This window comes from Astatotilapia calliptera, chromosome 10, assembly GCF_964374335.1.
Source record: "Astatotilapia calliptera chromosome 10, fAstCal68.1, whole genome shotgun sequence".
NCBI classification, from domain to species: domain Eukaryota; kingdom Metazoa; phylum Chordata; class Actinopteri; order Cichliformes; family Cichlidae; genus Astatotilapia; species Astatotilapia calliptera.
In genome coordinates, this window is record NC_137431.1 from 35,224,477 (window position 1) to 35,239,945 (window position 15,469).

General features: G+C 46.4%; 1 protein-coding gene across 1 annotated transcript in view; it reads right to left on the minus strand.

Moving 5' to 3' along the window:
• The window catches only part of LOC113030276 (platelet-derived growth factor receptor beta-like), a 46,585-nt gene extending 35,380 nt beyond the window's left edge, over positions 1-11,205 (minus strand). The window contains exons 1-4 of the mRNA XM_026181544.2: positions 11,034-11,205; positions 7,748-7,813; positions 7,580-7,674; positions 7,292-7,487 (exon numbers count right to left, since the gene is read on the minus strand). Coding sequence (XP_026037329.2) covers positions 7,292-7,487; positions 7,580-7,674; positions 7,748-7,802 — 346 coding nt within the window. The 5' untranslated portion in view covers positions 7,803-7,813; positions 11,034-11,205. The remainder of the gene's footprint in view (positions 1-7,291; positions 7,488-7,579; positions 7,675-7,747; positions 7,814-11,033) is intronic.
• Positions 11,206-15,469: the final 4,264 nt, after the last annotated feature.

Sequence of the window (15,469 nt, forward strand, 5' to 3'; positions counted from 1 at the left end):
ATTGCTGGGCCAAAGTTGAGCACGGGGTTAAAGTTTGTAATCCAGCCAGGGTGTAAATATCACTCAGCAGCCAGTCGTAGAGATGAAGCAGGTAGCATCAACACATAAATCTTCCCAGCTTAAATCACAAGACCAAAAAGCTGTAGATTTTTCTTGTTTGCACAAATTAATCCAGATTCACACTAATTCTGTTCACAGCTCCAACAAAATGAGGAAGAGGAGGGAGAGAAAAACAATTAGATTGAATTACAATTGGATGGAAGTCGAGGACAAGGAGAAGGAAGCTTAGGATGAGGAGGAAGAGAAGCAGCAGGAGCATCTTTAGGGATCCCTATGATGTCATTGAGGTTTGTTTCATTAATATGGTCCTCTCACAAAGAAAGATGACTTGTTTTAGTTCACCTACTTCCTGTATTAAATAGTGATGTGCAAAACGTTGTGGAAAACCACAGAGCACACACGTATAGTGCATCTGCAGGTAAATGAACATCAAATCTCTAAGACAGACTGAAATCTGTATATTTATCACCCTTATGATAAAACCCATATCAGTCATTGGTTTATGGACTTTGTATTTTGAAGCCTCAGCATTTGCTATGTGGGTTTTTGTGAGCCATTTGGAACCCTATTAGGATGAGGGATCAGAATCTGGAGTCGTGCACACTACTGTTTCATTTAGTGTGTATCCATAAGATTTGTACAGCAGATCCAAGTTGTGCCTTGAAAACAGGAACGTTGTCTGCATAGAGGAGAACTGTAATAGCAGGCTTGTACAAAGTGAGGCTTTGTGCTCACATTTGCTGCAAACACTCGTTTTAATTCTGTCTCCGTTTTGATGAAGAATTCAGTTGAAATCAGGCAAGAATGGGACTTTCTTTTACAATGCGTTCTTGTGAATTGATTGTGTATCGCATACATTTGATTTAACTTTCTGCAAGACAACAGTCGTCCTCTAGCCAAAACAGTTTTCCAAATACCTCCACATGATCAAGCCTGGAAAAGAATAGCAAAAATGCAATTTGTGTTTCTGTGTTCAGAGGCAGCGGCGAGAGGGGAGACCTCGGCTCATCCAGCTGGAGAGCCTGATCAGGAGGAGTCAAACATTAACTCGGCTCTTCCAGGGCACGCTGCAGACTCGGCTACTGGCATTGGCGAGGGAGTGTGGCCGCCGCTGGAATGAAGTGAACGCCAAACTGGAGTCCATCGCAGGTCGACTGCAGGTATGCGAGTCAGACCTACTGAGGAGGGTTTCACTTTTCTCTCTTCTTTATAATTGACTCTTTTCTCTCTCTCTCAGCTCCTTGTCTCAGAGTGGGAGGGATTTGAAGCACAAAGGGAGGAGCTTGTCATTTGGTTGGCTAATATGGATGTCCCCCCTGAGTGAGGTTGACCAGCTGACAGGAAACACCTGTGAAAAACTGAAACAACTGCAGGTGTGGGGTTGTTTTGATATGACATATATTTGATATGATACATACGTCAGAGACATTGTCCTAAACTGGACTAACAAAGAACCATGAGTCCAACATAAAACTTACCTTACAGAAAGTAAGTTCATTGATAATTTTAATCAAAAACTTGTTGTTGAAATATTTTTACTGAACATGCAAACATCTGCTGATGAAAATGTGTTGATTTATTGGTCTGTTATGAAGGTATTGCTATTTCTAATGTGTTTTTATCACTTTCTGATGTTTTATTAATTAAACAATAAATGTATTAATTGTTGTTGTTATCTATAGATGTAGTATTTATATATATTTATTTATAGTATGGCAAATATATTTAATTATTACTGTTTAAATAACTAATATGTGACATCTATTAGTAGTGATGTTGTGCTGAGGGTTAAAATGTCTTTTTGTCTTTTGGTATGCTGCGAAATGGCAATAAACCATTAATATATGTCTATGCTCAATTCAATTCAATTTTATTTATATAGCGCCAAATCACAACAACAGTCACCTCAAGGCGCTTCATAGATACAGAGAAAAACCCAACAATCATATGACCCCCTATGAGCAAGCACTTTGGCGACAGTGGGAAGGAAAAACTCCCTTTTAACAGGAAGAAACCTCCTGCAGAACCAGGCTCAGGGAGGGGCGGGGCCAGTGCCGCCTGTAGCGCAGGCCCCAGTAGCTCCAGTGCCGCCTGTAGCGCAGGCCCCAGTAGCTCCAGCATTACCGGTTCCACCCGTTCACTCCGTGCAGGGAGAAAGCCTAAGTCCTACTCAAGGTGCTTTTCATGATTCAGCCGCCATTGGCACTGTTTGCCGCTCCAGGGCTTCCCCAGAGGCTAGGTCCCAGTCCTCAGCTGATTCTGGACCCCTGGAGTTTAAGCAGCCACCTGGGAAGTGCCCCGTGTCAGTGCTGTCTGAGCAGGGCCAGTGCTCACCACAGCACCCATTTCCTTCATGTCTGCCAGTGGACTCCATGCCTGCTGGCTTTGTGATGGCTTCTGCTGGAGGGTCCAAGGGGCCCGTCCAGCCTTCGTCTCGTATCTCCGCTGGAGGGTCCGAGGGACCGCTCCGGCCTTTGTCTCCTGTTTCAGCTGGGGGGCCCAAGGAGCCCGTCCAGCAGCCTTCCTTGTCAGCTGGCGGTTCCGGAGAACCACACCAGCCTCATGCCTCGTCGGCTGGAGGGTCCGAGGGGCCCGTTCAGCCTCCTGTCTCCGCTGGAGGGTCCGAGGGGCCCGTTCAGCCGCCTGTCTCCGCTGGAGGGTCCGAGGGGCCTGTCCAGCCGCCACCTGCGGCCGCCTCGTCGTCGCCTGGTCCAGCTTCATCAGAGTCTTCATCCTCGTCTGGTCCGGCCTCATCAGAGTCTTCATCCTCGTCTGGTCCGGCCTCTGCTTCTGCTACGTCTGGTCCGGCCTCTGCTTCTGCTACGCCTGGTCCGGCCTCTGCTTCTGCTACGCCTGGTCCTGCGGCTGTTAAGCCGCCGCCCAAGCCTCGCTCTGCACCTCGATATCGCCGGCCATTTTCCGGGCCACCTGCTGGACGTCACCGCCGTCGGGGTCGGTCCCCTGAACTGCTCCGTGGTCTCCTTCGTCGCCGCCGCTGCCTTCCGCACGGCCGGCCCCCGGACCGCCATCGCCTGAGTGGCCGCCGCTGCCTTCCGCACGGCCGGCCCCCGGACCGCCATCGCCTGAGTGGCCGCCGTTGCCTTCCGCACGGCCGGCCCCCGGACCGCCATCGCCTGAGTGGCCGCCGCTGCCTTCCGCACGGCCGGCCCCCGGACCGCCATCGCCTGAGTGGCCGCCGTTGCCGTCCGCACGGCCGGCCTCCCGAACTGTATCCGCGTCGCCGCCGTTGCCGTCCGCACGGTCGGCCCCCCCGAACTGTTTTGGACTCCTGTGCTGTCGGCCCCCTGGCCGGCCCCCCCGAACTGTTTTGGACTCCTGTGCTGTTGGCCCCCTGGCCGGCCCCCTGAACTGTTTTGGACTCCTGTGCTGTCGGCCCCCTGAACTCTTCTGTTTTGGACTCTGTTTTTTCCTGTGTTTTGGTGTGCTTCGTTTCTTTTGGTTTTGGGCTCGTTTTTTGTTTTTGTCTTTTGGCCTTCTGGTGCTCTGGTTTTGTTTTGCTTCGAGCCCTCCTTCCTGGGCCCCCGCCGCCCGCCCTGGTCGGGTTGTTTTCTGTTTTTTCTGGCTGTTTTTTGTTGGGCTGTCTGGAGCCAGCCTTTGAGGGGGGGGTACTGTCATGATCCTGGGTCCTTTGACCCAGCGTTTTGTGTTTTCTCTTCGCGATTTTGGTTCTGTTCTTCCTCTGGTTAGTGTTTACTCTGTTCTGCCCGTGTGTTCCTGTATCTAGTCCGCGTTTCTTAGTTTGTGTCCTTTCATGTGTAAGTTCCTGTTTAATTGTGAAGGTCTGTGTCTTATGTGAGTGTTTTCAGTTTGCCTCCCTAGTCTCGTCATGTTAATTACTCCCAGCTGTGTCCCCACCTGTATGTAATCCCCCTGTGTTCTCTGAGTGTATTTAAGTTGTGTCTTCTGTCATAGTAGTTGCTGGTTCGTCTGTGTTGTTTCCCCTCGGTCTCCCTGTATGTATTTCCCCGGACCTCCCTGCACCGTCATTCCTGGTTTGTGTTGTTAATTTACCCAGTTTAGGTTTCGGTTTCATGTTCACACCCTGTTGCTGTTTGTACCCACTGCTGTAAATAAACACTCACCTGCACCAGAGCTGCCGCCTTTTGGATCCTCACTACAAATCCACACGGCTTGCCCCGCAAACCGTGACAGTTTTTGCAATTATCATCATTGCTTCTTTGAAATACTCCCCGTCTAAAAATGCCTTCTTTTTCTTAATCATGAAATGTGTAGCTCTAAATGAGGCTTCGGTTGCTTTTTGAGAGTTTTTCACCGGTCTCGTGAAAAAAGACTGCTGTTTGCGCAAACCTGCCTTTAATTCACGGGCCTTTTCCGCTCGCAGTGTGGTGCCCTTTGGGTAGTTAGCATGGTAGCTTGTGTGACACGTTCGGAAATGTCTCTCCACGTTGTGCCGCTTTGCCGTTGCCACAGTTGCCCCGCAAATGAGACACACGCATGAATCTTTCACAGTGGTAAAAAAGAACTCTTCCTCCCATTCACTGTAAAAATGATATGTTTTCTTCCTTTTTTCCGCCATGTTTTCCTCATCTCCTCACCTTTGCCTTTGCTGGTCTTCACGGCAACTGTTTCCGTGGAGACCAGCTAGCACTAAATATTAGATCATGATCTAATATTTAATAATAAACATTTTTTTTATATATTATCTCTAACAAATTAACACCAATGCAATTGTGATTTAAAAAAAAAATAGCAAGAAAAAATAAAAATAGATGCAGCTTACTGGTAAGTTGTTATGGTGAGCTATTTTTAGAACAGGCCCGCGGGCGACTCATGTGGTCCTTGTGGGCGACCTGGTGCCCGCGGGCACCGTGTTGGTGACCCCTGTTCTAATCGCTCTAATAGGATATTATGGTCGACAGTATCGAACGCTGCACTGAGGTCTAGCAGGACAAGCACAGAGATGAGTCCACTGTCAGAGGCCATAAGAAGATCATTTGTAACCTTCACTAAAGCTGTTTCTGTGCTGTGCTGAGCTCTGAAACCTGACTGAAACTCTTCAAATAAACCTCTGCAGATGATCTGTTAGCTGTTTGACAACTACTCTTTCAAGGATGTTTGATATCAAAGGAAGGTCGTATTTATTTTACCCTACTCAAATTCAATTTATGATACATTTTATTTTTAAAGATTTAAAAAGGTTCTTTAAAATGCTTTTTTAACCCTTGGTAGTACCTAAAACACGTACCCCTTATGAGGTCCTAGAGCCAAAAATTGACCACGCCATAAAAAGTGCTATAAAAAGATTATACATTAATATTTCATTCCACTTTAAATTAGCCAATCTTTTAGACCTACTTCTCCTTGAAATATTCATGTCAAGTTTTAATTACATTTCGCGGATTTTAACCCTTTATATCCCGGTTTTGTCATATGAGCGCACGGCCGTTTTTGGCGAAAAAAATGAAAAAATTAAATATTTTCCATAAAATACATTTGAAAGTTATATTTTATTGTACTTTTAATTAGGCCTTTGGATGGACCAAAGATTGGCACCAACAGTCATTTTGATCGCCTTTTATTTTTTTTGCAGGAGCGCATTTCATAAAATGCACACACTATCGGTCCCAATCGACCACGCCCAAAAAAGTGCTATAAAAAATTTATAAAATAATATTTTATTCCACTTTAAATTAGCCAATCTTTTAGACCTACTTCTCCTTGAAATATTCATGTCAAGTTTTAATTACATTTCGCGGATTTTAACCCTTTATATCCCGGTTTTGTCATATGAGCGCACGGCCGTTTTTGGCGAAAAAAATGAAAAAATTAAATATTTTCCATAAAATACATTTGAAAGTTATATTTTATTGTACTTTTAATTAGGCCTTTGGATGGACCAAAGATTGGCACCAACAGTCATTTTGATCGCCTTTTATTTTTTTTGCAGGAGCGCATTTCATAAAATGCACACACTATCGGTCCCAATCGACCACGCCCAAAAAAGTGCTATAAAAAATTTATAAAATAATATTTTATTCCACTTTAAATTAGCCAATCTTTTAGACCTACTTCTCCTTGAAATATTCATGTCAAGTTTTAATTACATTTCGCGGATTTTAACCCTTTATATCCCGGTTTCGTCACATGAGCGCACTGCTTTTTTTGCCCCAAAAAACATAAAACTTGAATATTTTCCAAAAAAAACATTTGAGGTAATATTCAATTGTTATTATAATTAGGCCTTTAGATGGACTAAAGATTGGCACCAACAGTCATTTCGATTGCCTTTTTTTTTTTTTTCAGGACCAGAAAATGGTCTCCAGGCGGCAAATGCTCCTCCTCTAGGCCGAAATAAGTGCATTCTTGCCGGGGTAAGTCGTGACGATTACCGGGGCACGATCACCGGGGACTCATTTTTGCAGCACACACATCCGATACCACGTGACAACAAATACGTCATTTCCTGTTGACTAAAAAAAAAAAGCACCCTCATACGGTCCTAGGGGCCGAAAATGGTCCCGCCCGATCAGCGGGCGAAGCCGCTGCTGCACGCCGGAAATGAGGCTTCATTTCCCGCAGGTCTGTCCAAGAAGCCCGCTGTTTTCCAGCAGGGGTCAAATGTGAAGCAAGGGCGCCACCCGGTGGCCAAATAAAAAATTACAATTCTAAGGTCCTGACTACAGAACAAAAACGAAACTTAAGCCATCGCCACTACGTTAATGGTAATAATTGTGCAGTGAAAAATAGCGTTTATAATGGGTTTCAATGGGGCGATTTATGGCTTTTGGTACTCATGTGGATGTCGGTTTTTAGCTTAGCCACCTTAAGCTAATCGAATAAACGGAGACGGCAATTCTAAAGAAAGAAAAAAAAAAGGGTTGGGAGGTTTGGCTATATTCTATTCAACACAGTGAAAATGGCCTAATATTAAAAAACGCTGTGGATGATAAATGGCCGTAGGTACTACCAAGGGCCATTTGAAGGACCTTTTTTAAAATGGTCCTTTGAAAAACCATTAAAGGTGCCCTAAAGAACCATTTCTTGATGGTTCTTTAGGGCACCTTTAAAGGTTCTTCAATGAACCACTGAAAGAAATGGTTCTTCAAAGAACCATTGTTTGAGCGGTTCTTTGTGGCACCAAAAAAGGTTCTTCTATGGCATCAGGCTAAAGAACCACTTTTGGTTCCAGTTGGCACCTTTATTTTTCTGACACAAACAACAGGAGGAACACACGTTGGAAGATGGTTACCTTGTCCAGGTATAAAGACATCAACATTTCTGCTCTGATCAGATGATGGCTCCTCACAGGTGTATCTCCCAGAATTCCTCCATGTGATGTTAAAGAGATGCAGGATGCTCATGGAGCCTCGATTGTCCAAGAGGACCCCTTCTACTGGCGGGTCCTGAGGAAAATGCCACTTCACCTCACTCCACCCCAAACACTCCTGAGGAGAAGAAAAGATACCTGAGAGAGAGGTACTGGAAGACATCTGAAGACAGAGACAGGTAGGTGTAGAGACAGACAAGTGTTACTGACCACTGTGTAATTGGAGTTAGAGGGGACCAGAACTTCAGAGGCGGATGGCAGCAGCTCCAGAGAAACCGCCCCTTCAGGATGAACCAGGAATACACCTACACACAGAGACAGGTAGACATTCAGGTGTCACCTCTAAAATCCTACTGATGCTTTTACGTTATTACTCACCCAAGAGAAACCCCAACAGGCTGATATTTCCTGTTCCCCTGATGGATGCCATCATGGCTGCCAACCCTGAGCAGTGACAGGTGGAGGAGAGGTTTCAAAATAAAAGTCTAACATCATTAAAACACAAAATGGAAGCTCTGATATTTGGTGGAAGCTTTAAAAAAATGCAAATAGTTGAATGCAATAAGTGTTGGATGCTGCAGGCTGTGTACAAATACTGTAGTAATGATTGTCTGCTATTACTGCTCTATATTCCAGAGAGATGTGTTTACTGCATGTCAGTGGCAGCTGGAGACTGCAGAAATAATAAACTCAACGAAGTTACTTTGAAGGGAGGCGTCTAAGAAGCTTCATTAAAGTTTAACAAGTTTATTTAAACCGTAGCAGTCTGGACTTTTTTCATTCCCTGCATTCAGTCGGCGTCTGTTAAATCTGTCGAGGTGACTGATGCTTCAAACAGACGTGAACACATTCCTGTGTGTGTGTGCATGTGTTTTCACACAAAGCAGCCACTCACAGTCATCCCTAGGGACTTCAGCCAATCAGAGCCCTGGTTGATGGAGAGAGAATGAGGAATGCCAGCTGACCACCGAAGAAGAAAATAAACAGCGAGGTATTTCCTGTGGGCAGCAGAGAGGAGAGCAAGCCTCATCTCAGGGTTTAGCCAATCACAGCTCTGAAGCTCTGTGCCCTGACTAATGCTCAGCAGGTGATGTCACCAGTCAGCTGCCGAGTCTTCCTCTTCATCCCTACCTCCACTGTCACAGAGTGTCAAATTTGAGCGTCCAGATTGGTGGCTTCAGTCTCTCTTGTGATGTCACCAATGGAAGTTTTAAAGGGCTTTTTATTAACTCTCTTAAGGCTGAAGAGAGAGGAATGCCTCAAATGTGTGCTTGAGTAAAATTTGCTTTGAAGTACTGATCTTGTGATCAGGTTACTGACCAACAGAAGACACTCTTTTACAGCTGCTAAGTTAAAAGATCACACCATTGTTTTTCCAGCCTGCCGTGTGTGTGTTGTGACTGCTGTGTGTGTTTGGTTCAAACTGACTGTGCAGCACAAAGCTGATCTCAGATCGAATCACCAACATGTTCATCGGCCGACGTTCTTCCAACTGTGTTTTTGGATTTTTGTCTAGTTCGTGCTCAGTAAAAATCACCTTTAAGCAGCTCTGATCAGAAATATGAGCAGCTACAAGACATCGATCGGCAAAGTAGGAGACAGCGAATCTGACTATGGTGATCTATTTAAGTAGTATTCCAGATAGGTAATCATACACCTGTTCATCAACACCGAATATTCTACATGTAATCATTTCATATCCTGTCACACTCACCTACTCTACAGGTGTGCCACCTGCCTGTCACTGCTCCATACTAACGCTGTGATCGGTCACCTCAGACCTGTAGCACACAGCACACACACACTGTAACACAATTAAACTGATCAAACTGCAAACCACAAGATTTATTGTTGGTCAAGTCGATGCATTTGAATGATCAGCATGGCAAACATAAAAACAGAAATCTAACGAGAAGCAGGTGAGGCCCAACAGCAACCAACCACAGTTCAGATAATGCACAGAAAAAATAACCGGATATATGCTCGTGTATGATGTTATTACCACACAATAAGTTTGATCAGAATATTTCTGACACTTAAAGTATTACAAACACCAAACATGTAAGGAACCAAACTGGATGATCAGGTAGGGCTGTTGGATCTGGAAAGTTGATTTTCATAGATTAGACTTTCATCAATAATTCTTCAGTCTGTGCTTTTAAAATGTTTTGAAACAAGTTCAAACTCATAAAAACAGTAAATCTAATGAAAATGAGAATTAGTTCACCAAACCAGTTAAAAACACGCAAACTGAGCAAATACACCAAACCTACAAATGGAAACATCCTACGAGAAGGTTCAAAATATGTTTACACTCATATATGCCTCTCTTCAGCGTCTTATTCACTTCAATTCTTCATGATGAAGAAGAGAACATATGAATATTCTGACTCTGTGGTGACACACAGCAGGCTCTCCCTGAGCCTGGTTCTGTCAGAGGTTTCTCACTGTTAAAAGGGAGTTTTTCCTTTCCACTATCGCCAATGGTGTTGGTTACGTTACTTGAAAATAATAATTAGTTACTATTAGTGATTACTTCTCCAAGAAATTAATCCAGTTACTTTACTGATTACTTATTTTCAAAAGTAATTAGTTACTTTATTACTTAATTACTTGTTAAAAACATGGTACACAACCTGAATACGTAATAAAGCAATAGGCCTTTCTGCTCAATTCTATTTTTTTCTGCATAATCCATCATAAAAAATGACGCTTGTATGTCATTGTCAGCTGCCTGAGACACAGGTTTGAAGATGTGAGGTTTAATTAGAGGGAGGATCAGCTGTGGTTCTGTGGTTGCTCAATTTTTGAAGATGTTCTGAAGCTGAGACATGAAGAGGAACCTGCTGCCCAATCAGAGCTCCCACTGTGAGGAGATGTCAGAGTTCAGGAGGAACGTCTCTTACTGAGCCCAGTTTTATTTATCTGATTTTAATCTGTCAGTTTAACCCCAGTTTCACTGGCAGTAAAATACCTTTATAGAATGGTAAATGGCCTGTATTTGTATAGCACTTTACATAGTCCCTAAGGACCCCAAAGCACTTTATACATTCAGTCATCCACCCATTCACACACTGGTGATGGCAAGGTACATTGTAGCCACAGGTGCCCTGGGGCGCACTGACAGAGGCGAGGCTGCCGGACACTGGCACCACCGGGCCCTCTGACCACCACCAGTAGGCAACGGGTGAAGTGTCTTGTCCAAGGACAAGACACGCTGGAAGTTCCGCCCCCTCACTGGCCTTCAGCCTCATGATTGCTGCACAAGCTTCCCTCCATCACTGATCTGTTCAGCAACAAACTGCAGGAGGAATACCACATTCAGGTGCCGATACTCAGCTGAGATTCACCTGACCCACTGCTATGTGCACCAATGCAGTGAAGGTATTGCACACAGGACTTACTCGCAGTACGTACTCCCAGTGCTCACAGTCTTTACTCTCAGTACTCAGAGTACTTATTCGCAGTACTCACACTATGTACTCACAGCTTTTACTCAGCTTTTACTCGGAGCACTACTTAGAGTAGTTAAAGTATTTACTTGCAGTATTTACTCACAGCAGCATTTCAGTATTTCTAGTACATGTAGTACTTGTACATAGCAATACTGTGTGGAATCTAATCAGGATTCAGAGAAAGAAAAGAGAGTAGAGTTGGTTCAAACCTTCTGAAGCTGCTCCTTTTCCTTCTCTTCTTCTTCTTCTTTTCACTGTTTGTGTCTCCTCTTCTTCTCTTCAGTTCATTCCAGACGAACGACGAATGGAAACCAACAGACTGATTCACAGTGAGAGAGGGAGACATAGGGCCAGAGTGGAGAGAGAGAGAGAGTCTGCAGTACTGAGGGAAGAAAACGGGTGAGAGACACAGACGCACATAGAGAGAGAGCGAGAGAGAGAAAGAGCATCTGTTTTCAATCTGTCTCTCTGCCCTCCCCCCTTCTTTGACAGGAAATGAACCGAGTGCAACACACACACACACACACACACACACACACACACACTCACACACACACATACTGAAACACACATACAAAAAAGTCAGTTTTCTGTTTTACAGTCAGACTTACTGCTTTGTGTGTGTGTGTGTGTGTGTGTGTGTGTGTGTGTGTGTGTGTGTGTGTGTGTGTGTGTGTGTGTGTTTGTGTTTTGTAGTAGACTTTATTAAACAGAGTGCTATGTGAGAGAGTCAGCTTATTGACTGATCAGTAATAATTGTCAGGGTCCTGGGTCTGAGTGACCCAGGGTCCCTGAGCAGTTTTGGACTTGTCTTGTATTGTATGTATATTTGGTATTGCTGTCCCTCTTCTCCCTGTTTGCGGGTGTGTGTATGTGTTTCTGCAGGCTACTTCAGGCCTGGTGAGTGTGGCTCTGCTGGCGGACTGGCCACATCCGAAGCTCCTGCAACACCCCCTGTTGTTGATCAGGGCTCGTCGGGGGAGCTATTTAGGAGAGTGTTGGAGCTCCCACCGGCGCGGGATCATTACGTTAGACTCCCAAGTCAGTGTGTGTGTTTAGGAAGTGCAGATCGTGTGTGTGCCCACGGGGGTCAGTGTTTAATGGCTGCCTCTATTGTTTTCCTACAGGAGGAACGTGAAGAGGAAGGGCAGCACGCACAGGGTGCGCTGGTGGGCAGCTCTGAACACCACATCCAGAACACCCTGGATTTTGTTGAGAAGGTGAGAGATGTCATTATGGAGGCAGATGAAACCATGGTCTCGTACGACGTTACATCTCTCTTCACTTGCATCCCAGTCACAGAGGCGTTGGAGGTAGTCCGTAAGAGATTACAGGATGACACCAACCTCAGCAACAGGACTGCTCTCAGCATCGACCAAGTGTGTTTAAACTGTGTCTTAATTCCACCTACTTCACATACAAGGGTCAGTTCTACAGGCAGAAACATGGGTGTGCCATGGGCTCCCCAGTTTCACCCATCGTGGCCAATTTGTACATGGAAGAAGTGGGAAAGAGGGCTTTGCTATCCTACCCTAGAACACCGCCAAGCCATTGGTTCAGATATGTGGATGACACCTGGGTGAAAATCAAATCTCAGGACGTACCACATTTCACGGATCACATTAACTCGGTGGACCGACACATCAACTTCACCAGGGAGGATATGAAAAGTGGCAGGTTAGCCTTCTTAGACTGTGAGATTTCCATCAGTAATGGGGGACGTGTACCGTCAGCTTTTAGATGTCAGGACACTACAACACAGAGCGAACACGATCCCCACTGACACAGCGGACAGGGAGGCAGAAGAACAGCACATCAAGAAGGCCCTGAGTAAACGTGGTTATCCCAGCTGGACTTTTGGCAAAGCGGGAAAGGCTCCTAAAGAAAGCTCCAGCCGATCCAGGAGAGAAAGACAACCGCTGCCCAAGCGAAAACCTGTAGTGATCCCATATGTGTCAGGAGTATCAGAGCAGTTGAGAGGCATTTTTTCTAAACACCGGGTCTCTGTTGCTTTTAAACCCCAAAAACACACTGCCCCAAAAATTGGTCCACCCCAAGGATCGGGTCCCCTGACACAAACAGAGTAACATAGTTTACGCTGTTAAGTGCCAGGAGGATTGCCAGGATTTATACATCGGGGAAACCAAACAACCTCTGGTGAAGCGGATGGCACAACACAGAAGAGCTACCTCATCAGGCCACGACTCTGCGGTCTATTTACACCTACAGGCCAGTGGACACTCTTTCAATGATGAGGATGTTCACATCCTGGACAGGGAGGAACCCTGGTTTGAGCGTGGAGTCAAGGAGGCCATTTACGTGAAAAAGGGAAAGACCATCTCTGAATCGATAAGGGGGCCTAAGGGTACATCTTTCGCCATCTTACAATGCTGTGATTGCAGCCGTTCCCCAACTCTCTGTGAATGGTACTCATGGTTGTTGATCAATGGTCATGAGAATTTGCATAATTATGATTAAGGAACTGACCTCCCAGCCCATTGTTCCCTCAGTGGGCTGGTTTCAGTCATTATGCAAATGTACTGTTTATAAGATTTAGGGAAACCTGCAGTCAGCTGAGACTGAAGAAGTCACTTCGATGAGTGATGAAACGTTTCTCCCACATAATGTCATATGCTGTGGGAGTGTCTGGTCGGGTGTGGTCCAGGTTCCTGTTGTCCATCCCCTGGGGTGGAGTTGGCCAGCTCATCACCTGCTTCCAATTTCCGGGGCTCCATCTAGAGGGTTTTTAAGCCAGCACTGCCTGCTACTCCTTGCCAGTTCGTCCTGCTACCACCCGTGGTAAACTTAGCCTCCTCTGTGCTCAGACTCTGTGTGCCTGGATCGTGGGTTAATGTGTCCTCCGTCTCCTGTATTCTCCAGATTCATCACCCGTCGTACACACCAGCAGTGCTGGTTCTGTTTCCGTCCCGTTCTCCCGTCTGCCCAGAACCCGAGGACCACACACTCATCTTCTCCTCAGCCTGCCCTCCAGCCCGTACTTCAACCTCCTTGGACACCTTGGAACCTGGACCAGCCTCCCCACACTCTCAACCATCCCTGGAATGCTCCCACGGCAACCCCTTCCCCCCCTAATAGCCGGTGTTTTAGAGTAAGCCCAAGACTCTCCACTAGTACCACTAACCTCTGCCCTTTAATTGTTTCCCATTCAGTAAAACCCTTCTCCTGTGTTTGCAGAAGTTCCCGCCCATGATCTCCCTGTGTTCTACGTCCGTTTCTCCGCCCTCGGGCCTCCCTCAGTTCCTGCGAATGATTTCTGTTAGACCCAGTCTTGTTTAAGTTCCTTTTCCTTTCAATAAATTGTACATGGTTCGAGCAATTGAATCTGCTCTTGAGTCCACTGCATCTTTGTTTGTGACAGAACGAACTGTCCAATAATGGACTCAGCGGACCCAATTCGCGCCGCCATAAATAAACCGGGCGCGGTGTTAGGACGGCATGAACAGACATTGACGTCCCTAATGTACCAGTGTAACGCTATTAGTGAGAAGCAGGAGGAGTTACTCACCAGGTTTTCAGAAATCAGGGAGCCGAATCCGCCCGTTTTCCCCAGTCAGCTGGGACCATCGCCTGCACCCACCGTTGCGCACCCCGCGATAGAATCGGCTTATCGGGGCATTTCCTCCCCTCCACCGGAGCCTTTCCACGGAGAGTTGGGGCAGTGTGGGGGTTTCCTTTTTCAGTGGTCGTTGTTCATCAGTCGCACGCCACACGCTTTCCCAAATGATGCTGCCAAGATTTCCCATTTTGTAGGGTTGCTTAGGGGTAAGGCGCTCGCGTGGGATGAGGCGTTTCTGTCTTCTCACCCGATTGCCTCATGCTCCTATGAGGAATTTCTCAAGGAATTCAAGTCTACATTCGCTCACCCGATTTCTGAGGGTACTGCAGCTAAGAGGCTGTTGGGACTCCGTCAGGGAAAACGCAGCGTTGCGGAATATTCGATCGAGTTCCGCACCGCTGCTGTAGAAGCGGGTTGGCCAGACGCCACGCTGCGGGGTATTTTCCTACCATTCCTTACCGAACAGATGAAAGATCAGCTAGCTGTACACGACGAGCCGGCCACGTTCGAAGCGCTTGCCTCTCTCGCTCTCAGGATTGATAATCGACTGAGGGAAAGAGACGCTGAGAGGCGTTCCAAGCCCTCTCCGTCTCTGTTTCGGCCCGCGAACACTTCTGCGTTACCCCCACCACTTCCGGTAACAACATCCGCCCATCCCCGCTCTCCTTCCCCAGAGCCTATGCAAATCGGCCACTCTCGGCTCACTCCTGAGGAGCGGGAACGGCGTTTCCGAGCCGGAGAGTGCTTCTACTGCGGAGGAAGCGGCCATCGCATCGCTGTCTGCCCAGTCCGGCCAAAAGGCGTGGCCCGCCGGTAAGTCCGGGGTTACGGGTGGGCAGTGTTTTCAAAGGAGATAAACCCCGTTTTCTGCTGTCAGTTCCTTTAATAACTGGTACTAAAGCTCATTCTTTTCACGCTCTCGTTGACTCAGGGTCAGAGCAAAATTTAATAGACACTGCGGTTGCTAAATCTTTGAACTTGCCCCTCACTCAGCTCGAGCCTCCGATCCCAGCCTCTGCTTTAAATAATGAGGTATTCGCTATGATCACTCACCAGACCGCACCTGTC